We start from the raw sequence: 24179 nt of genomic DNA on the forward strand, positions 1-24179 counted from the left end.
ACCATACACCATGACACATACAGCTTCTCTGCCTCAGCAACAAAGCTGCATTGCTTCCTACCAAACGTCCTTGCTGATATAATAGTGTAACAATTAGGCCTTCTGCAGTCATCCATACTGTTCCTGCCTGAGAGGATAAGTAGGACCCCGACTGGCTGGTGCCTGAAATGGGCACTACTAGACTGTTCATTTACTGGAAGAAGCAACGGCAAGGGCTCACTGTGTTCAGAGGCTCTGTTCCAATCAGACACCTACCTTCCCTTCATAGCATTTCTCCAAAGAGCTCAGATATAGATCTAGCAAAGAAGTAGCCTAAGTCTATCTAGAACAAATGATTCACAAGTGGGCTTTCGGGGAGGGGAAAAGGATTGAGATGCTGGCTAGCCCAGTGCCTGGGACCTGACCGTAGAAGATGAGACCCCAGACAAGGTCTGGAAGAGACAGGGGAAATACTTTGCTATTTTAAGAAAAAGCATCCACTTTGAGGTTACCTTTCTAAGACATTCCTAGAGTTGGAATACAGTGGCTCACACTTTGGGCAAATGTCACAGAAGGTAACTCAAAGTTTTTTCTGCTACAGTCAGGTTCTTCAGGAGAGAAATGTTTCAGGTTCAACCCTGACCAAAAAAAAAATTTAAAGGAAAAAAAGAAAGAAAACGAAACAACGTCCTCAGCCCAGACCACAGGCCAATGGCCTTGATATTCTCATATTCTCATATTCTCTCTCTCTCTCTCTCTCTCTCTCTCTCTCTCTCTCTCTCTCTCTCTCTCTCTCTCATCACATACTAAAGAAACAAGAGCTACCTTTTGCACACTTTTTGCAACCAGCCCAATCCTATAGAGAAAGCTGAAGAAACAAGGATTCAGAGGGATGATCTCCAAGCCTCGATAGAATATCTTTTTCCAGCCCTGTTTCTAATTGGTAGTCGATACCACTCCCAGGATGGACAGCCCCAGCTTATCCCCTAAGTCCTGGAGAAGAAGGCCTGATACAGGTCAGAGAGGCTTTTGTTTCCAGTCACATCCCCTGGTCAGGGGGCCGAGAAACCCTCTACCACTGCTTCCTACTTCTACCCCCTGCCAGCTTTAAGCCTCCTCCCAGCTTACCTTGGTCAGTTCCTGGGCATTGGCAAGATTGTCCACAGCGATAGCCAGGAAGACATTCAGAAGGGTGTCTGGTCAAGCGCCAGTTAAGGAAGAAACATCCACATAAAGTTTCCCCCCTGTTTTCTATCTCCTGTTGCGGGCCCTAAAAATACACTCCGTGATGATGAGAACCCTCATACCACCAACCCTTGCTTTCCACGCCTTATTCTCCTGAACGGAGCACCATCAGAAACTCCCCCACAGATCCCTTTGTATCAAAGTACGGTTTCTCCAAAGTAAGTGGTCTCCCTCCCCTGGCACTGCTTCTTCCAGAAAGGACAAAAGCCAGTCGGGGGTCACTCTGCTCTTCCCCGTGGCAGTAGGAACTCAGTCAGCTATCAAATAATAACAATGAAAATAACTCCCATTTATATAGCACATTAAGGTTTATGAAGTCTCTCAGTTCTCATTTCCATGGCAACAAGGAAGAGGTTCTGAGACTGTGAAAGGGGTCAGTGCCACAGTGTAAGCCATTGTCTGGCATGTATACATGGCTGTCTATGCTAGGTTGGCATGTGCTTGTATAAGGACAGGCGGGTCCAAATGTAAATGTGTATTTCTCAGTACAACTGTCATCAGCATGTAATCATTTCTGACCACAGAGGTGTATCAGTATGACAGGTGTGCCTGTGTAAAACTGTAAGTTTGCAGGCATGAGACTGCATTGTGACTGTGTGAAACTGTAAGTTTGCAGGCGTGAGACTGTGCATTGTGACTGAAATTATGAGTTTGCATGTGTGAGACTGTGCGTTGTGACTGTGTGAAACTAAGTTTGCAGGCGTGAGACTGTGCATTGTGACTGTGCAAAACTAAGTTTGCAGGTGTGAGACTGTGCATTGTGACTGTGTGAAACTAAGTTTGCAGGCGTGAGACTGTGCGTTGTGACTGTGTGAAACCAAGTTTGCAGGTGTGAGACTGTGTGTTGTAACTGTGTGAAACTAAGTTTGCAGGCATGAGACTGTGCATTGTGACTGCAAAACTAAGTTTGCAGGTGTGAGACTGTGCATTGTGACTGTGTGAAACTAAGTTTGCAGGCGTGAGACTGTGCATTGTGATTGTGTAAAACTAAGTTTGCATGTGTGAGACTGTGCATTGTGACTGTGTGAAACTGTAAGTTGGCAGGCACGAGACTGTGGGTTGTGACGGAAATTATGAGTTTGCATGTGTGAGACTGTGCATTGTAACTGTGAAGCGTGAGACTGCATTGTGACTGTGCAAAACTGTAAGTTTGCAGGCATGAGACTGTGCGTTGTGACTGTGAAATTATGAGTATGCATGTGTGCACTGTGTCTATGTGTAGCTATGGGTATGCACATGTGAGACTATGATTCTGTCTAGATGATTACGCACATGTGTTTAATCATGGGTCTGCATGTTTATGCCTGTATGTAGCTATAGTTGTGTGAGGGTATACATGTGTGACTGTGAGTCTGTCTGTGGCTGACTGTGCACATGTATGTAATTATGGGTATGCAAATCTATATGTAGCTACGGTGCATAGGTATGTACGTGTGTGAATGTAGCTCTGCCTTGGGCTGAACTGGGTATAGGTGTGTAACACAGGCATCCCTATGTGACTCTGTACATGGAACTCAGCCTGTTTCATGCATGCACACACATGTCTGTATGCACATGTGTGTGTGTTTGTGTGTATGTGCACTAGATATCTTTCTATAAAACACAGAAACAGAGACATCCCTGTTGTAATGACAAATGTGAGAAGGGGTCAGCTCTCAGTCTCACAGCACTTTTCTGACTCTCTTCCTTTCTGGGCAGACCATCCCTCCGTTGTCTCGTGGCCTTCTTGTTGCAGGCCCAGGAAGCCTAGCCTATTTATGCCATGATGTCACTGATTCCCCCTTAACACTGGTAGCCCTTCCACACTCAGGGGCCAAGAGCATGGGGCTTCAGAGCTAGAAAGGTCTGCAGGGACTCTCTAATCCAAGGCTCCCATTTTATAAGTTAAGAAGAGACTTACCTCAGATCAGACAGTGTTTCAGCGGCTGAGCTAGGAGTCTAATCCACGATTGTGATCCCCAATCCTAGGCAGTGCAGATGAGCTCCCAAAACTTTGCACCGCCCTGACTAAACCTGGCTGCTGCCTCTCAGCACTTGTTCTTTCTCTCAGGATCTGCTCTCCCAGAAGATGAGCAGTTCCCTCAGAATTTGCTTAGCCTCTGTCTTCCATGGTCCCTGGAGTCTGGCAGAAAGACGGGGTTCTGTCTGTGTTGGGGGACAGCAGGGGAAGCATGGGTTTGGCTAACAGGCTGGACCCCATGGGCATTTGGGGGCTTCTGGGATTTCCGGAGGTGGAGCCAGGGAGCTCCCTCAGAAGCCCAAGTCTCCAGAAAGGATCCCTAAACTATCCCCTCCTGGAGCTGGGATGGCCAGGGAGCGTGTCAGGCTGAGGCACCCACCCCGGCAGGGCAGGAGCAGGAGCCGCAAAGAGCCTTAAAGATCCTCTGTTCTAACCCTTTCACTTTAGCTAAAACCCAGACCCAGAAAGCGGAAGCATCTTGCTACAGGCAACAGTAAGTGGAAAAGACTCCCGTTCAAACCCAGGACCTCTGGCTTCAGTGCCAAAGACTCGCTCCCCAAAAGGATACAGTTTCCGAACAGTGTCAGGATGATAAAATAGAAAGAAGAGAACATTCCTTTGCTGACTCCCCCTTGGGACTCTATCCCATGATACATGACCACGTTCCAGTCTTCTCCAGTAAGGATCTGCAGAGTAAAGTGCAGAGAGACCAGAGTTTGTGCGTCCACAGAAAGACCAGGGTTTGTGCGTCTGCAGGGAGAGTTCACAGCTGGGGCCAAGCGGCATCCTGGAGCCGCTAATCGTTTCCTACAGCCAAACCCCCAACATGCGAGCAAGGTGCCCACACTGAAACAGGCACACAGAGGCACCCCCCCAGCCCCCTGCCACCGCCCAATCGGAGCCCAGAATATGTCTTCCAAGTTTTCTGAATCAGTCTGGAATCTTAAGTTGGAAAGAACCAAAATGGCTGTTCCAGCTGGGAAGCCCATGGCCCAAACCTTACCAGCTCAGAGCCTTAAGAGAAAAAAACTCACACAGTCCAACTCTCTGTCTTTTATTTCTCTGAAAGATATTTTGTAGCTTGAGGATTTGAGTGTGTTTAGGAAGACTGACTACCAGATATTTTTTGCATCTTGTTTTGAATGGGATTTCCTTTTCCATTTCCTCCTTCTGAATTCTTTTATTGCTAGAGTAGGGCTCTTAATATTTGATCCCCAGACTCGCAAAGTTTTTGTGGATAATTTCAGAGGGTCCATGAATTTGGGTAGAAAATTATTTCTTCATCTTTATTTTCGATAATCTCTAATTGAAATTTTCTTCAATCCTGAATGTAGGCAGCAAACACTATCCTGGGAAGGGGTGCACAGATGTCACCAAACTGCCAATAACTAAGAACTCTTGGTATCGACCTTAAATTATTCCACTTTACTCAAGCTATTATCTCAATCACTTTTTTTTCCATTGGTGTTCTAGGATTTTTTAAGTAAACCATCATGTCATCAAAGTGTAGGGATAATTTTTGTCTCCTCTTTGTCAGCCCATTCCTCATTTCAGAGAGCAATCTGGGCCAGTAACTTGGAACAGCAGGGGAAAAGGAAAAGTGCCTTCTAGGTCAGAAGAGATTTAATCCCGTTCAAAAGAAGCTAGGAAGGAGGTGCTATCAGCCCCAAATAGTGCTCTGAGGGCATTGCTGGGTCAGGGAGAAGGGAGGGAGGACAGAGATCTGCACAGAACATGCCTGTGGGTGCCCTGGATGCCTCATTCTGAGGCCTTGGGGGAGGGGAGGGGAGGATGTTATAATATAATTCCAGAACCCCAGGCTCACCAAGAAGCTCATAGAGGGGAAATAATTGTCCAGCAAGTCCTTTCTTAGCCAGAAGCACTCGGTGTATTTTAAAGGCCTTAAAAGCATCCTTTTCTCTAACTTTGAGAGCCTGTAAATCAGGGCTTTTGCCCTAGGGGGATTGGGGTGGTAATAAGAGGGAAGGCTTTCCTATTAGAAAGGAGCCTGGAGACCATCCAAAGGGGAAGGTTTCAGCAAAAGGCCTTACTGCCACGCTAGACCCCTGAACTGCTAACACATTCCTGCTCTAAGGTAGCTATTCAGCTTCCAAGACCTGAGAATCTCAGAAAGAGGTCTTTGTGGTATGTTAGAGTGTCACTCTTGCAGTCAAGAAGCCCTTAATTCAAAAATCTGCCTTTGACATAAACTGACTACAATACTGGAGAAGTCCCTTAACATCTCAGTACCCCCAAAGAAACTAGAGAAGGCTTTCAGTCGCAGAGAAGAGAACAATCCACATTGGCAGAAGGAACTTCCTCGCCTGGAAGTTCGTAAATGGATGCAATCACATACGTTTTGCTTTGTTATGTTTTAAAAGAACCTCAGAAATTTTATCTGGATCAGACCCAAGTTTCCTCTTGGTCTAGTACTGAGCCTCAGGCAGAGGCACTGATGGACAAGTTGAGAAGAGAGAGTTTTAGCCTTCAGAGGTTAAGGACAGTATGACATAATATCTACTTTCTCCTGAGTTCCTAATTGCTTACCTCCTGCCAGTTCGTCATCCCCTCCTCTGAGGACCCTGCCCTCACTCTGCCTGCCTGCACTCAGAATATCAGGGTCAGGACTGCAATCTGGCACTGTGGACTCTCACCCCCTTTCCCTTTCTGACCTTTCATACAACTGGAGCAACTCTCTATGGTAGCTACTCACTACCCTTTCTTTATTCCTGCTCTTAGAATGAGGCGCATTCATGTTTAATCCATATCAGATTGCTTTCTGAGAGGAGGAAGAAGTGGAGAGGAGAAAAATTTGGCACACAAGGTTTTGTAAAGGTGAATGTTAAAAAAAAAATCTTTGCTTGTATTCAAAAAAATAAAATACCATTAAAAATAAATGCATAAATAATGAAGAAGTGCATAACTGGAAACGTTATGCTCCCACCCAAGCCGACACGAAACATTTATTAGCCCCCCCCCCAGTAGTGTACTATAAACATGGCTTGAGCTCAACAGAAATGCAGTTGCGATTGAAGTCATCATAAGACTGGAAATGACTGGCAACTGAAGGTTAATAATAATAATAATTTCAGTCAATTCAAGTTCTTTGTGACCCCATTTGGAATTTTCTTGGCAAAGATACTGGAGTAGTTTACCATTTCCTTCTCCAGATCATTTTACAGATGAGGAAACTGAGGCAAACAGCTAAGTGACATGCCTCGGGTCATACAGTTAGTGTCTTAGGCTGGCAATGACCTGAGTCTTCCTAACTCCAGGCCTAGTACTCTATCCAATGTACCATCTAGCTGAATTTTTTTTTTAAACAGAAAGGCCCAGGATAGAGAAGTGACTTATCCAAAGTCACTCACACAGATAGTAAGTTGTAGGGCCTCAGTTTTCTTATCTGCAAAATGAATAGGAGAAAGGAGGCTGGATTGGACAATTTTCCAGAGAAGACAGATCCAGAGAAATGATGTCATTTGTGTAAGCTGCCCCAGGAGCAAAACCAGAACTTGAAGATGGATATTTTAGTTCTAAGGCCAGTGGAAATCCAAAATTTCATTCTCATCATCCCTGCCTTCCACTTTACACTAAAGATCACAACTCTCTGATATTAACTCCCTTGTGTGCTTATAAAGTTCAGCATGTCTGAATCTCTAAATTTATTCTGTCTCCCTTCCTCCAGGCTCAGAGGAAGAGTAAGACCTCTTCATTTATTAAGATCAGTTTGTGCACTGAAGGGCCTCTGTCCCAATGCTGCCCCCATCCCCACCTCTGCCCCCTTGTTTATTTTATCTCATCCCTCTCCCAAGTCCCCAGGTGGCTCTTTGCTAAATATACAGTTGACCAGTATACATCAAGCCTCCAGGCAGCTTCTGATAAAAGTTACTGTCCTTTCTACTGGCTAAGCTTAGGGAAGATTCCTTCCAAACTGGGTTGTTGTTTGTCCTTTGTTCTCAAAGAGGACTGGGCCATCAGGGAGGTGATGCTGTGACATGCAGGGGAATTGGATTTAAGTGAGGGAGGGCTGTGCAAGGTCACCTGCCTCACTTTCTCCTGTAGAGCCTCTAGGTCCAGTGGCCACATATGGATCAGGGTGACTGGAGATAGTCCTGGAGGCAATGAGAGACCTTGGCCTTTTTAAGTTAAGATCTTCAACAGAGTTTGACTGAAGCTGCACCCATTCAGTGACTTAGGCTAGGTAGCCACTGAGGCAAAGATTCTCCTCTTCCACTTAGTCCAAAAAATGGAAGGGAAGCCCCTCAGAGTGTACTGTGTTTGAAGTACTCTCTAGTCTAGCCCCCATGCAAAGCTAGAAAAGTTCTCAGTTTCTATCCCCAAACAAGGAACCCCACCAAGAAGATATAAGATCCCTGACACCCAAACTTGGACCGTCTCATCCTGTATATTTGAAAAAAAGACACCAAAGCATTGGGTGCTTGGGGGGACTGAGGAATCTGGCATTAGACAGTAAATCTATATTTCTCTAGCTCTCTGGCGACCATGAACCCTTTTAGACAAAGGCTAAACCAGACTATTACCTTGAAGTTTGGGATCCCAGATCCCTGGAGACTGAACGTCTTTATCAGAACAAACTATATCCAACTAATTTGTGTATTGGAGGTGGGAGGGGAAAGTATCCCTGGAGACTGGGTACCTGACTAGAATAAACCGTACCAGTCTAAAGCAGATGGGCACATCATGGAACTGAAAACCTTACCTGGAATACAGTGAGAATTGCAGCCGGAAAAGTGTCAAAGTTGGTGTTCGGGGTCTCGTCTCTAAAATTGAACCTGAGAGGAAAAAGAAGGCATGGGAAGAGGCAGTCCAAGGTAGGACTCCATCCGGGCATAAGTAGTCAGTACATGAATTCATACCGTGGCTAAATTTCTACTTTATGGTGAGTCCTCCATACTGGTAATTATACACTGTCAAGCTCACATTGCTCTGATGAGGCTCTATTCCACCTCTCCAGGAACAACAGTTACCTTGGAGCCCTTAGGTTAGGGAGATCTAAGGCCTGAGGAGAAATACCATCAATACTGATTTGGTCTTTCCCTAGACATCTCATGAGTACTTCTGATGGAGAAGTTGGATTTCTCAAGAAGACTTTGCTAGCATTTAAAATGGAATTAGACAAAATGAAACAGATTTACAGATTACAGAATTTCAGGTTCCAGAGAATGGAAATCTAATCCTAAAATATCCCTAGTGTAGCTTCAGAAGCTGGTCCAGAAAAGGGAGTCATCTCCATAGTCTCTCAGCCAGGCCTTGTACCCCAGCCACCCAATGCACCATCTCAGCTTACTTGCTGGCTCCCTCCAGCACCAGGAAGATTAAGAACAGGTCCAGGTTGCAGACCCTCTTCCAGTGAGTCATTATTTACCAAAGAAAAAGGTGGTGCAAAATGGCTGCCCAGAGCAATGGCATTATTTTGTTCATCTCCTCTTTAAGCTGGCCCCTCTCATCACACCCATCCTTCCCAGGAGGATCACGGATGGATGCCAGCAGCCATCAACATCAGCCACTTGGATGAATCATGGCTCACAGCCCCCAACACAGACAGGGAGGGAAAGGTCTCGGCGTCCACTTACTGTCCTCCAAAGAGCTGCATCCCCAGCAGGGCGAAAACCACAATGAACAGAAAGAGAAGGAAGAGCAGGCTGATGATGGATTTCATGGAGTTCAGCAAGGAGACCACCAAGTTCCGAAGGGAATTCCAATACCTAGAATGAACAAGGACCAGGCTGACCTCCAAGGCTAGACCCTCAGCCACCGTCCTTCTGCAACACAGGGGATGAGTAACAAGCGTCGCTTAGAACAGTCCTAGCCAGGAAGTCAGGATGGCACCAACCAGGGTCTTGCCTTATTCTTGTCGCCATTTGGTCTGGAATTCTGGACATGTCCTCATACTTTTTACTTACAGGTGATATCTGCCTCAGTCAACAACTCCTACAAGCCTGTGTAGCACTCAGAAAGCATCTAATCCATGGCTTCCTAATCTGGGTCTGTGAACTTATTTATTTTAATATTTTGACAACTGGGGCAGCTAGACAACACAATGGAGAGAGTACCAGCCCTGCAGTCAGGAGAACCCGAGTTCAAATCTAAACACTTAACACTTTCTAGTTATGTGATCCTGAATAAGTCACTTAACCCCAATTACCTCACAAAAACATAAACATATATAAAAATATTTTGATAAGCATTTCAGTATAATATTTCTTTTATAATCTTATGTATTTTATTTTATGCATTTAGAAACATCAGAGAGAAGAGAACCCTAAAGATTTTATCGAATTGCCAAGATGTCCATGTTTCATTGTCCATGAAACATAAAAATGATAAAGAACTCCTGATTTAGTCTAAGCCCTTCATTTTAAACTGTAGGCAGGGAGGAAGAGCCCTAAGTATTTTGCATCTGATAGAGACAGAAACAACCAGGAGCTCTAAGAGTAACACTCAGAGGTGTGTGTATCCACATGAGTGTGCGCACACACACACACACACACATACACACACACACTTTTCTCTCACTCCCTCTCTCTGTGTGTCTGTCTCTCTGTCTCTCTGTCTTTCTTTTACTCTCTCTCTCTCTCTGTTTCTATCACACACACACACACACGAGAAGTCATCATAGCAGCTCTGGGGCTCTGGGATGTGTATCTCTGCTAACATGCCATTGTTCTGCTGAACAAGGAGTATTCCATGGGGATTTGGGAGGTGATGATGGGTTACAGATCTGAGGATGGTCCCACAGAGCAGTCACAGTTTCTTGTGCAATTTTATGCAGAGAAGAAAAGAAAGAGAAGAGAGATAGAAGAAAGAAAGAGGGGAAAAAAGAAGCAGAGAAAAAGGAGAGAGAAATATTTGAATCAGAGTAGTCCTCAATGTAGATGAGAGATGGACCAAAAATACTTCATGGAATTAAATCTCTGATGAGAGAACAAAATCTCCATCCCTTGAGAAAGAGGATAATGTCCAAAAGGAGTGATCTGAAAGAATAAGAACCTTATAAGGCAAAGAGTTTTGATGTCTGACGACTTGAATCCAGGGCCAGTTCTGACACTTAGCTGCATGACTCTGAGAAAGTCACTTATCCTCTCAGTCTCAGTTTCCTCATCTATACAATAAGGATAACCATATATAATTTATTTCCCTCACAGGACTGTTGTAAGGGTAAGTATTTTATAAAACTAAAAATTCACTGGGAAGGGTGAATTATTATGCTCACAATTATCATTACACATTCTTCATACTACTACAAGAAGTGAGAGGAGTAAACAAGAGCAAAGAGGAAATTGGCTTAGGGAGATAAGGAACTTCAAAGAAAGCAATGGAGGAAAAGCAGACAAGATGAGGGATAATCACTCTGAGGCTCAGTATAGAAGGAGTATCCCTAAGCAAAGACCCTGACAGTTGACCAAAAATGAAAGAGAAGCCAGGCAGCAGCCACCAGTGGCCATCACCAGAGAACTCCAACAGAACAGGTATCCAGAAGCCTGGCCCCAGAACATCCTCTCCAGTGCCAAGAGAAAACTGGAGAGTGTCCAAGGGAAGGGAGGTTGGGGAGAAAAGGAATTTGAGCCCTGACAGATAGACTGAAAGATTTACAAACTCCTTTGGGAACAACAACCCTGAGAAAGAGGTGCTATTATTTGCTCCATTTTACAATTGAGGAAACTGAGGCAGACAGAGATTAAGTTACTTATCCAGAGTCACACAGTTAGTAAGTGTTTGAGACCAAATTTGTCCCCAAGTCATACCATTTAGCTATGTTTGCCTTTTGCAAAGATGAGAGTCCTGTTCTGTCTAGTTCAGGTGGGGTGAGCACAATATTCACAGTGTATTGTGAGTTGCTGAGAAATGAGGGGTAAAGAGTAGAGAGTGTAGTCTGGGGAATTCTTAGACATTGGGAAAATCCCAGGAGAAAGGTAGTGTATGAAAAGGAAGAGAGTAGATAGAAGAAAGAAGAGATAATAGAGGGAAGGAGAGACTGTAGAGAAAGAAGAAGGAGAAAAAAAAAAGGAGAAAAAATGAGGAGAAAAGAGGGAAGGAGAAGCTGAGGAAAGAAGGAGAAAGTGAGAGGGAAAAAGGAGGGAGGGAAGGCAGAGAGGAGCTTGGGTAAGAAGAGAAGATAAACATATGTCTGGGCTGACAGTCATCTGATCAGCATTCTTATCTCCTGGGATGTGTGTGCATGGCCTGGCTTGAGCAATAAATAAACTGAGGATACTTCTCAAGCCACAAAAAAGGAAAATGGCTTTAGCCATGAATGGCACTAAGTCCCAAGCTTACTCCAGATTCCTCTCAGATCTTATGTTTCTTCTCTGTGACTCTGGAAAAGCTATCTGCCATAGATAGCACTGGACCCATCAATTGCTCTCATTTCTCATGTATGGGGTCAGACATTTGAAAAAACAAAAATGTAAGCCTCCTCAGAGTAATTTACCCAAAGTCACACAGCAATAAAGGGCACCCAGCTTCTGGACCCCCTAGATCATCAATTCTACAGGTCCTAGAATAGCCTGAGGCTTTTATCAAATTAAACTGCTGCCTTCAGGGGAATAATTCACATTCTTTACCAATATGTTTTAGATGTATTTAGGGTTGGTTATTTTGGAAAAATGATTTTTTAAATTAATAACATGTTTTTATAACATGTTATAGCTTATGAAGGATTTTCACATCTCGATTCTCACAAAGGAGAGTAAATGGGAGAAGTATGATTATACCAATTTTAAAGATGTTTAAATTGTAGGCCTGGAGGGGTGGGGTGACTGCTTCAGAGCCCCTCAGGTTAGCAGTATTAGTCCAGAACTTAATTCTCCTAAGTCCAAGGCCAACGGCTCCTTCATGATACAATGCTATATTTTCATGAAACAGAATGGGAGAGTAAGAGTGAGAATTGATGATGTCTCACGAAGCAAGCCTTTCTCTAGGACTGTCTCCATATTCCCAAGGCCCACAACAGGCAAGAAGGATAACTATTTGGGCCAAAGATATGGAAATACTCATTATTTGCTATGGCCCCCAGCCAAGAGAAGCATTTAATCCACTAAAATCAGGAAGAAAAATGAAGGCAAAAGCTACTTTCTTTTCCTCCAAGAATCTCCTTCAAAAAACCATGTGAATAACAGAAAGCTGATAGTCATGAACACAAAAAACATCAGAGCAAATCACGATAAATGTCAAGCCTTTTCAAGCCTTACATATAAAGAACAGCCGTCATCTTTCCAGAGACAGACACAGAGTGTGCTCAGGATCAGAACAGGTGTCTCCTCAACTTTGGTCTCAAACCAATGTTGTGCAGGAGCTGTGGAAGAAGGGACCAGTAGCTCTCCAACACTGTTCACTCAGGTTTCCCAGCTGAGAGGTGGGGAAAGGAAGGGAGATGAAAGAATGGGACCTGGTTTCAAATCAGAATCCCAGAATCCTGGAGTTGGAGGAGGCCTGAGAGCCCAACATGAGTCTATGGTAAGATACTCCTTATGGTATATTCAACAAACTGTCACCCAGCCTTTCTCTGAATATTTCCAGTAGGGTCAGACCCATCACTCCCAAGGCAGCCATGATATGCTTTCATCTTTAATTACCCCTCACACTACTGCAGGCACAGATATGGGTTAGAAAATCTTAGGATTCCAGAGAATTCTACCCCAAACCCCTGAATTTCTAATGAGAATAAATCCCAAAGTAATCTTAAACTCCTCCTAGTAATTGGTGCTTTACCAGAGAAACAAAGAGAATTTATTACAGTAATTAGAGTTTCATATCCTGTAGTTAGAAGGGCTTCACACCAGAGGTTTGGATAAGATATCATGGGCTGTTGAGCTTTACACTAGCAATCCGAAAAGCCCCATAGCTAACAGGATTTCACAACAGAGACTCAGGCAAGCCCCATAGGATATAGACTAGGAACAGTCCTTAAAGGGCTTTCACAACAGAGTGGGAAGTCTCATTGCTATCAGGATTTCACACCACAAGCAGACAGTTCCATAGTTAAAAAGACTTCGCATCACAAAATGTACATCCCAGTGACTAATAGGGTTTCATACCACAGATTTGGGCAAGCCCGTGTGCTTCAGAGCTTTATGCTAGAGAATATGGCCCTATTCTAAAAAGTCTTCATACCGCACTGGGAGATTACTGTGATTATTAATAGGGTCTCACACCAGACACTTGGACAGCAAGCTTGTTCAAGGGCTCAAAGTATAAAGCAAGCAGGCTGATAATTGATTTTTGAGAGGGATCTTCGAAATGGCAATGAAAAAATCTAATTCAACTCCTACACCAGAATGAGAGAACAGACCAACTCCTAGATAAAAAAAAAATCAGAATCTTAGGGGAGAGGAGTGGGGTGAGTGGGAGAGGAATTCTCTAGAGCAGAAATCAAAGGGGTCAAGAAAAAAACTAGACCTACTTTGTGACTTTGAAAATCCTCAGCAGCCGGAGAGCCCTCAGCACACTGATTCCAAATGAAGTCCCCGGCTTGATCGCTGCCCAGATGACTTCAAAAATGCTTCCAACGATGACCTGTAAGGACACATGATATCACTTGGAGTAGGAAGATCTCCCCAAAATGACCTGCAAGGATATACCCCCTCAATAAGATGGGGAATGAAATGTGGGAGCTGCTTCCTTCCCCCATCTAGTCATCTTAATGGGTAGGGAAAGGAAGAGAAGAACAATGGCTCAGGACATGACTTTTGGCTGAGAGGATGGAGCTACTGCCCACAAGCCTAGCCAGGGCCCCCCTTCAGAATCAGATCATCCAGAACCTGATCCTGGGCTTTCCTACCCTAACACAGTACATAGGGCTGACAGCACCCTCTACACATGAGGCATCAGTATCATGCTCTTACCTATGCAGCTTACTGTGATCACCAGGAAAAGCTTTCCCCCTCCTTCACCCACATTCACATCCCTGGGATGGTCTCCACTTCACTCCAATACCTCACTCTTCTCGGCACAGTCTCTATTGTCATTATTGTGATTATGATTATTATTACTATTTTGCTCCTCCTAGATCAGAAGTATATTATATCTCCTGGAGGGATGTATATGAGAAATGGAGAGTCTGAAAAGACTCATCAGACCTGCTAATCCATTCACAAGATTCATAAAGAGCTGGAAGGTGCCTTAAACGTCATTAAGTCCTACTTCCTCATTTTACAGATGAAGAAGTGGAGACCCCAAGAGCTTAAGCAACTTGTCTAGGATTATACAGCCAGTAAGTTTCTAGGGCAGATTTGACCCAGATACTTCCTGACTCCAAGTCCAGTGTCCTCTCCACCACACAATGCTGAGATGGGTAAACAGACAGAATAACCAAACCTCACATTTACAAGGTTTTTGAATTTACAAAGTCTTTTCCTGCCACAGTCCTGTCAGGTAGGTAACACTGGACCTATTTTAGAGGTGAGAAGATTGAGGCTGAGTGAAGGGAAGCATTTTGCTCAAGGTTAGATAGCTAACAAGTGGTAAAGCAGTCTCCTGACTCCAGGTTCAGAATTCTTTCTAGCCGATCATAGTATCTAGAAAGTGACCACAGAGTCCTGTGCAGGAAGCAAAACGTCTTATGGGCACATAGCTGCCTTCTTCCAGCTGAAAATTGTGATCATCAGAGAAGGCTATGGGAGGTGACCTGCTGCCTTTGCTAATGATATTAAGGATTAAGATTGCTTTCCATCCCCACCCCCAATTCTATCTTAAGATCTTTGAATTTGGCATTCCTAGCTGTGGACAGAGTGATTCTCCTGAGGGATGGGAATAATATATTTGCCTAGAAGCGTGATGATCTCCTTAGGAGACTAAACTAAAATGAGAGGAAGGAAAAAAACTGCTTGTCTGTCATCTTCCCCTCCCCCAATTAAAAACTAGACATGAGTCAGAAAGCATAACAATGAGGTTCTATGGTAAGACCCTCATTCTACTCCCTATTGACACCCAGTCTGGGGCCCCCACAGGCAGTCACTCACCCCAAAGTCAAAGCAGTTGAAGGATGAATGGAAATAATTTCTGGGCCCCAGGCCATACATCTTCAGAGACATCTCAGTGAGGAAGAGACCCAGGAAAACAAATTCTGCAAAATCTAGAAGCCAAAAAAGAGGCTGGATTATCTGTGAGCTCTCCCTGGCAACTCCCCAAGTGCCTACCAAACCCCAGAGGCCCTTTGCTATCCCTGCAGCAGCATGGCTTTTTCCAGGAAGAAATGGCTTTGCCAGCGTCATCTGGCAAAAGATAGCTTTCCCTCTGAGTAGAGACCCATGACAGGGTAGCATGGACACCCATAGGACCACAATGTGAGGAGCTAAAACATGATAAGAAGCAGTTGTGGGCACCGAATTACATGGCCGGTGGGAGAAAGGAGCTGGAGGCTGACCTGCCGCCTCCTCTTCCAAGGGCCAGGTGTTCAGAATCTCAATTTCACTAGTTCACTGACAAGGAGGCTCTAGGGATTTGGGTTTTGATATATAAACTCTCATAAGATGGTTGTCAAAGGCTTGCCTCTCAGTTCTTATGTAACATATCAGACATGGGATTCTCTGACAGCCCTTCCCTCTGAGTTTAGCCAGGATCAATAGCTGCAGGTGGCACCTTTCCCTGGAAATAGCAAGGGCAAAGAGAATCCCAGGAATCATAGAGACTTTTTCAGGACCTGTCTGCCAGCAACCTTCTTTATACAGACACAAAATTTCCTTCTTTAGACTCATGAACTGATGCAATACCAGGAAAACCCAGTCATATACAATTTCCATTGGAAATAGAAAGAACATATACACACAAATCACACATAAATACACACACACAAACACAACTCAAACCCAATTACTAAGCATGACCCTAGAAAGGAATGAGAAAATCATATATTTTCCTTCCTTTTCTCAAGGGGGCCATGAGTGTGACAATTACACTGGTCAGATTGGATTAAGGTACTGTTTCATTTTACTGAAATATCTTTTTTTAAGCCTCTTTTTAATAAGAAATGACTGACAGAGAGAGAAAGAATGGGGAATAATCTATTGAGAAATGAAAGTGACATAAAAACAAAAGATATCAATGATTTTTGTAAGAAAGAAAAAAATTCCTTACTTCTTACCTTTATGAGTATTATTATTCTCTTTGTCCCAAGCACGTAGCACAGTGCCTGGCCCTTAAATGCTTGTTTTCTGATTGATTTAAACAAACAGTAGGCACTTAATAAATGCTTGTTACTTGATTGATTTAAGCCAGGTACCTCCTCTTTATGCTGAGAATCAGTAAAACTCCAGCCCATGAGTGTTTATTCTGTCCAGGTAACAAGACATGAAGCAAATAGAAATATCACCAGGTATGTCTATACTGAGAAATTCAGTGAACCTTGAGGAGTGACATTTGAACAGAAGTAGTAAAGGAAAAGTATATATTTATCATGGTCAAATGAGATTATATTTCTAGAGCAAGGAATGAGGATTTTTCTCCACTAGAAATGAAGAAAATGAATTTTTAAGAATGCCCGAATTACTAAGCTTAAGATAGGAATTAGAATGGTTTTATAATCAACTGTGGGTAATGGTTGTCCATCTTTGAATTGAAATATTTGTAGTTTTTTGGAAAGAAGTATGGGAAACAGGACCAAAGGGGCAGGTCAACTTCCTAAAGTCATACAGCTAAAAAGTTACAGAACTGGTATTAAAGCCCATCTTTCTAAATTCCTCAGTGATATAGATGCCAAGAAAAGTATCTCTCTACCTCTGTCATCCTGTCAAACTAAATTAGAGAACTCCACACTTCTGCCGTAGTAACAAAATCTTGCCGCACCTGGCAGTCAGTCACTCGGTCAACAAGCATTTACTAAATGCTTACTACTTGCCAGGCACAGTGCTAAGCATGCTGGGGCTATAAAGAAAGGCAATCCTCATCAAGATGGTCACATTCTCATGAGGGAGGCAGCATATCAAGAATATACAGAGTGGATGAAAAACACATAAGAGGAGTTTAATCAATATTTGTTGACTGATTCCCCTTTCCCAGGCCTTCCTAAGACTTTCCCCTCCCTGTGTCCTTGGACACGCTTCTTTGTTTCATCTAAAGGGGAAAGCCCCTAATTCTTCCAAGGATTCTACTCCACGGGAGCCTGTGAGGATCATTACGCAGACATCAATTCACCCATCTAGTGAGAAGGGTAGCCAGAGTCTCACAGAATCTCTAGTGACTAAGGGCTACTCCCCAGGTATGGATAGAACCCAGGGGGCAGGAGAACCCCTAACTGTCCTTCATCCCCAGCCTATTTCTCTGTAACTTATCTTAAATATGCCCTATCCCCCAGAGAGTGGACCTGTTCCCTCACATGGGCATAAGACTAAACTCAAGACAGCAGCAGCAGCAGCAACCTGAGGGGAGAGGAAAAATAATTATCCTGAAGTGGAAACACAGAGCCTCCATAGGATTTGCCAGAAACCACCAACCTTCAAAAAGGAGGACAGATGACACATAGTGAGGGGGAAGGCAGCGTAAGCATTCCCAAAGGAGCCACTCTACAAAAATGATACACGAGATTGCAGAATTAAGTTCCTATGTGTACATGGTGCACCCTGGGGAGGGCACAGAAGGAGGACTCTCTTAATAGTCTAAAGTAGTTTTCTGAGACACACCCTAACCACCTAAGTAATAAATGTCCTGCCATCTGATATCTACTGACAGATAGCCCTATGTTAAGATCGAACTAAAAGTTCATGTCACTAACTACTCAACTTGTAGGATCATATATAAATGGATTTAGAGTCATCCAATCTAACGCCTTCATTTTATAACTGTGGAAACTGAGGCTCCAATAAGGGGAATGGTTTACCTATGATCACAGAAAGTAAAGTGAGAAAGGTAGGTCAGCTCAAATCCTCTGACTCCCAGTTCAGAGTAGCATCATGTTGTTGCTTCTGCTTCTTATGGAAACATTACAATTCTCCCTACCCTGTGAAATATGGGAGTGGGGAAAGGATGTCTGTGTTCCTTGTCCTGACTGGCTGAGAGGGAAGATCAAAACTAATCCCTGGAGAGCTCTGCAGTACACAGGATGTGTCTCCACTCTCCAAAAGAAAACCATTTATAGAGAATCCTGACTCACTTCATGGCCCCCAGCCTCATGGTCCTTGGTAGCTTTTTGTACATGTATTTTCTAAAGATGTTTATGCTGTCAGCTGGGGAGCGGATTTCTCTACCACCTGAGCCAAGGACTTTTCCCTTATAACCAACCCACCTTCAGATTTGCCAAGTATCCCCTTTAAAGCTGGAATCAAGTTCAAAAGCGTTTTGATCGACATGCCTCAGAGTGGAAGCTACAAAGCTTCACAAACCCTGCACAAACCCAGGCCCACCTATGGTCTAGAGCAGGGTGTTCCTGGGTGGGAGGGAGTGCCTTTAGATAAATCAGATCTAGTCTCTCCCTTTAGGCCAACAGTAATCTTCCAGGATTCCCCAAGCAGCTAGGCCACCATCCTCCTTGTCTCTGTCATTCCCTGTCTCTAGCAGGAAGGCTCCCCTTCTCCTCCTTCTCCTATTCCTCTTCCCATTCCCTCTCCCAATTCTATAGTTTCTCCCAAGCCTTCCCATGCTACCTCCTTCATGAAAACTTCCCTAGCCATGTCAACCCTCAGCGCATTCTCCCTACCTACATTCCTCTCTACATTTGGCATCCAATTATATACAATTTTGTATTATTTTAGTGCTGTGCTCTCCCCTATTGGGCATTCTGCAAAGGAAGGGAACTCTGTCGTATTTGTCTAACTAATAAGTAAAGCGTCCTGCACAGGATGGGACTGTGTAATAAAAGCTCAGCAAAGTATATGCTACATAAAGCCAGAAGTCAGGCTTCCAGGATTTTTAAGTAAAAATGAGAGAAAGGAATCATGGGAGGACAAAGTCATTGGATCTCTGGATTTTAAAGCTGGAAGACTTTAAAGCTGAAATTTCTCTCCCCACAAATTTAGAGATACATACATTTTAAAGATGGGAAAAATGAGGATAAAAACTTGTCCCAGGTTCCTTAGGAAGCAGCAGTACTAGTATCTGAACCTGTTATAGCTTTCTATTTTTCAAAATACATTCAAAGATAGTTTTCAACATTCACTTTTGTAAAACCTCATGTTCCAAATTTTTCTCCCTCCAATTCTACTTCCTTCCTCCCTTAGAAAGCAAGTAATTCAATAAAAGTTAAATATGTGTAATTCTTCTAAACATATATCCATACTTATCATGCTGCACAAGAAAAATTAGAACAAAAAAGGTAAAAATGAGAAAAAATAAGCAAATAACAACAACAACAAAGGTGAAAATATTATGTTGTGATCTACATTCAGTCCCCATAATCCTCTCTTTGGATGTGGATGACTCTTTCCATCACAAGTCTACTGCAATTGGCCTAATCCATCTCCAAATGCAATGTTCTTTCTTTTAACCATATCACTTTCTAGAAAAGAAACAGGCAATTTAATGAAAATTAAGAGATAAAATTTGTCACTGGGGAGGGAGTACTGCATATAGGAGGAGGGCAACCCAGAGATCCAGATTTTAAGTAAGTAGAGGCCAGAAGATTTAGGATCGGAATTGGTTGGTCCTTTCAAAGTGAAAGTGTCCGAAGGTCCAAGGTTTTCTAGCTTCTGACTTCCAGGAGACATCTAATTTCAGACCCCAGAGGAATTGCATTTCATGCTCCCTTTCCAAAAAAAAAATCCATCCCTCCTCCAAACTTCCCTATTTCTATAGAAGCCATGACCATCCTTTTCCAGTTACCCAGTGTTATCTGAGTCATCCTTAACTCACTCTCCTCTCTCACATTCCCACATCCATTCAGTAACTAGGTCTCATCAATGATATCTCCACAGCATCTCTCAAATCCTTTTCCTTCTTACCATTCAAGCAAGGGTCACTAATTTGACTCATTTTCTTATCGCCTTTCATCAGACAACTGTAATCACTTCCTTCTTACAGTTTTTCCTTTCTCCCTCGTCTTCCACAGAGCTGCCAAATTAACATTCCTAAGACATGGGTTTAACCAATTCATTCCCCTCCTCAAAGTGTTCATTGGTTTTCTGTTGTACCAAGGATATATTGCAAATTCCTCAAATTGGCATTTGAAATACTCTGCATTCTAGGATATCATATATGTTCAATAAATATTTATTGACAATTCCCACCTACTTTTAAAAATTTATTTCATATTATTTTTAGACATTCTATATCTTTGCCAAATTGACCTACTATGTTTTTCCCCCAAAACTCAACATGTTTCCTATCTCCCAGACTGTCCCCTCTCCCCACTCTTTAGAATCTCTGACTTCTTTCAGAACTGAGTGCAAGTGCCACTTCCGTGGGAAGCCCTTCCTAAACTTCCCTCAATTTTCACTCCCTTTCCCAATATATAAATATATGTACATATATATCATATATAATATAGACACACTTATATGTATATATACATGCATATGATATGTATATGTAAATCACATATACATCCATATGTGTGTGTATATATATATATGTATATATCTTTATAAATATTGACGCTCCCTCAAATTACACTTTTTGAAGGCTGGAATGGCCTATTTCTTTTTATCATTGCATTTCCATGGTAGCTTGTACATGTTTCTTTAATTGAACTGAATTAAATGTGCTTCTGTAGTTGTCAGAACAATAGAGATAGAAAGGAGTTTTTTGGATTGAAGTCACTGAATGATCTTGGAAACCAGCCATAAGTCTAGGGTCTTGTGACATACTGCTTTGTCTAGGGTCTGAAAATGTCATTTGGGTTCCAGCATCTATTCGGGCTGAAAATTTAATTTAACTGTCCCAAACAAAAGCATTTTATAATAGAATTTTATAAGAGAAAAAAAGTTTGGAACAAATAATCTAATCTTATTTTAAATATGTGTTTCAAATTAGTGCCATTCCTGATTCATTCTTGGCCTGGTTGTCTGCCCTATCTGTGCATCCCCCTCAGGCAAGTAGTAGCTCATCTCTGTCACTCCCTGACTGACAAATGACATTTCTAGTCAGTCCAGTTCAATTTGATTCAATTCAACCGACACTTATTAAGAGCCTATTACATGCAAGGCCCAGGGGAAAAAATACAAACATAAAATGGGACAATCAGAGATCACTGGCTCTGTCTACACAATCTCTAAATATTCAGATGAAAAGTGAAATGTTCAGTCAGCTCGAATATTGCTTGTGGTCTGTATATGGGGAAAGAAGTGGAATGAACTTAGTTAATAACAGAGTTTTCAATTTTTTCGTTCGGGTATTATGACGTCTCAAAGTCAAGGCCATTTAATAACCTATCCCCAATCACACATCAGGTCACAGTGGGTCTGTAGAGGCTCCTTATCCCAGAACTCGGGCTAGATGCAAAATCCACAGGCCGAGTTGTCAGCCAATCCCATTCCCAAATAGTAGTAAGACAGGATGCAGGCTTAATGATTGACCCTTTGTTTGTGATTAGATCCCAAGATCTCATTCACGCCTCTCCCACAAGTCAATGGTCACTGTTCTCTCATCTTATCCCCATCAGCAAACAACACCTGCTTTTGGCTGGCATTTGCTTGGTTGCAAACCCTTTTTGGGTCCATCAGAAGCTGCACGCTAATGAGAGAAGTAAGACCTGAGTTACACTATGGCCACGTAGAGTCTTGCTGCTAAGGACTGAAGGCCTGAGATCAGGGTTGGCTAAATATATCTTCTCTTGTCCTGGGCAACACCAAAGAATATATGCACTTTTTTCCTTCCCCAAAGCTCTCAGCCCATCTTTTGATGTAACAGTCCTACCATTGTGCATATACTCCAAGGAAGTCAAGATCCAGGAAGTCAAAACACGGAGAGAAAGGTCACGTGTATACCAAAATGATCATAGCAATACTTTTTTTGGGGTAGCAAAACACTAAAAGTAGGTATCCATTAATTAAGGCATGGTTAGGAAAATTATGGTATGGTAATTAATAGAATATGCATCTAACTTCCCTCTCTTGAATTCCATATCTACATCATCAGAAACATTCTAGCATTCAGTTGATCTTGGTCAACAACCCATCCCCAACATACATAATCTCTAGCTGGGATCCATCCAGTTGCCAGCACAAACACTAGTCTTGGTCCAGTGGACAGTCTCTAAATCACCCTTCTACTATTGAGATCAATGCTTTCAGTTCCCCAAGATGGGCAAGTTTCAGGTTTTTTTTTTTCTGGAAAATGAGACTTCTTTCAACAGCCACTTCTATCAATAACAGCTCTCTCTCCCTCTAAGTCAAGAGGTCAAGCTGACCAATAAAGCCACAGAGATTGTGCATGAAAGCATGTGTGTGTGTGTGTGTGTGTGTGTATGTGTGTGTGTTTGAATCTGAGGTCCTGAACTAAAAAAAAATTTAATAAGTTTATTGTTTATTTTAAACATTCATTTAAAAACTTTTTTGAGTTTTGAGTTCTCTTCCTTCTAACCCTCCCCCAACCACTGAGAAGGCAAGTAACATATCAGTTATATATATATATATATATATATATATATATATATATATATATATATATAATATAAAACATATTTCTATTTTAGCCACATTGTAAAAAAAAAAGCAAGAAAAATAAAGTGAAAAAATTATACTTAAATCTGCACTTAAGAGTTCATCACAGAGGTTTCCTGACTAGCCTCAGAAAGGTGGAATACCATGAGAACCTTCATTTCATTAGATCTTAGCTCTGAAGGGTTAATGATAGGCTTGATCTGGGGCTGATCCATAGTGAGCCATTTTCTTTATAGATTTAATTCAATCACCCCTTTCTCCAGGAAGCTTTTCCTGATCTCCTCAACTCTCCTCCAAATTGCTTTGTCACTTTGTATCTATCATGTGAGAATGTATCTGTGTGTGTGTCTGTCTTCCCTGCTAGAAAATAAACCCCTTGATGGTAGGGTCTCTTGCTTATACCTTTGGATTCTTTAACACAGATCTTTAACACAGCAGGCACTTTCAATAAATGCTTAATTCCTAATTCCAGGGCTGCTCAGAGAAACATGGATCCCCCAAACAGATAAAAGATGAAGTAGCTGTACAAAAGATAGGGTGTTTTTCACAACACTATCTGTGAATCTAAGAGCTTGCTAAGGTCAATTTTAAGCATCTGGGAGAAAAGAGACAGAAAGATCAAGACAGAGGAAAAAAAGTAGAAAATAAAAATTTACTGGCCTTGACATTTTAGTGAAAATAAGCCAAAAGGGAAAAATCCATGTGAGCTTTTATAAAGAGTTCCTAGGAGAATTAAGAGAAAACACCATGACTGTTCCCTGTGGACTCATAGCGTAACTGGGTCTTTGGGGAGTGTTTCCAGGCATGGGAGAATTTCTCAAAGGTTCAGCTCTAGTCTCTTCTCACCATCTCAGCCTCAGCCTCTAAGACTATGTCTCCTGACCACAGTGCCTTCTGGGACTAGAACCTAGGCCTCCGTTCCCCAAATCACTGGAGCACAGGAAGGCCCAATCCAAATGCATGAGATTCCTGTTGTAAACACTATCACCTGGTAAAACTCTTACTGGACTATCCTGTCTCGTATTAGGTATGGTCTGAGGACTTGTCTATGTCAAGGAATTTGGGAAGACTTTCAGAAAGGGTTATTCTTTGAAATAAAGATGAATCTCATCTCAGACCTGCTTTCAGCAAAGACCTTACTTTGTGATCCAAGCAGGGAGCTGTTTTGTCTGTAGTGTGTCAGCCCTTGTGTCTAAAGGTAGAGAATGAACCCACTCTTGAAGCAAGGGTAGGTATGGGGGACATAGGAGAGGTACCAGGGGCTAAACCAGCTCACAGGAAGGAAAAGAGGGATAGGTCTCTCTCAGAGCTGTAGAAGAACAAAACTGGAGCTAAGCGACAGGAAAACCAAGTGAGAAAGTAACCTCTCCCCCTCCAGAGATGAACCAAAAATGTTGTCTTCCAAGACTCAGTTCTGAGACTTTGTTTCTCTGGACTTAATCTAATTT

The 24179-nt window shown here is 42.7% G+C and overlaps 1 protein-coding gene across 18 annotated transcripts in view; it reads right to left on the bottom strand.

Moving 5' to 3' along the window:
- Window positions 1-24179, bottom strand: part of CACNA1B (calcium voltage-gated channel subunit alpha1 B) — a 249141-nt gene that overhangs the window by 129865 nt on the left and 95097 nt on the right. For all 18 annotated transcript variants that reach the window (XM_031951863.1, XM_031951860.1, XM_031951861.1 and 15 more), the window contains exons 12-17: window positions 15166-15278; window positions 13608-13720; window positions 8779-8910; window positions 7905-7977; window positions 3753-3870; window positions 1108-1175 (exon numbers count right to left, since the gene is read on the bottom strand). In XM_031951863.1, the coding sequence (XP_031807723.1) occupies window positions 1108-1175; window positions 3753-3870; window positions 7905-7977; window positions 8779-8910; window positions 13608-13720; window positions 15166-15278 (617 nt within the window). The remainder of the gene's footprint in view (window positions 1-1107; window positions 1176-3752; window positions 3871-7904; window positions 7978-8778; window positions 8911-13607; window positions 13721-15165; window positions 15279-24179) is intronic.

The sequence above is a fragment of the Sarcophilus harrisii genome, chromosome 2, assembly GCF_902635505.1.
Source record: "Sarcophilus harrisii chromosome 2, mSarHar1.11, whole genome shotgun sequence".
NCBI lineage: Eukaryota > Metazoa > Chordata > Mammalia > Dasyuromorphia > Dasyuridae > Sarcophilus > Sarcophilus harrisii.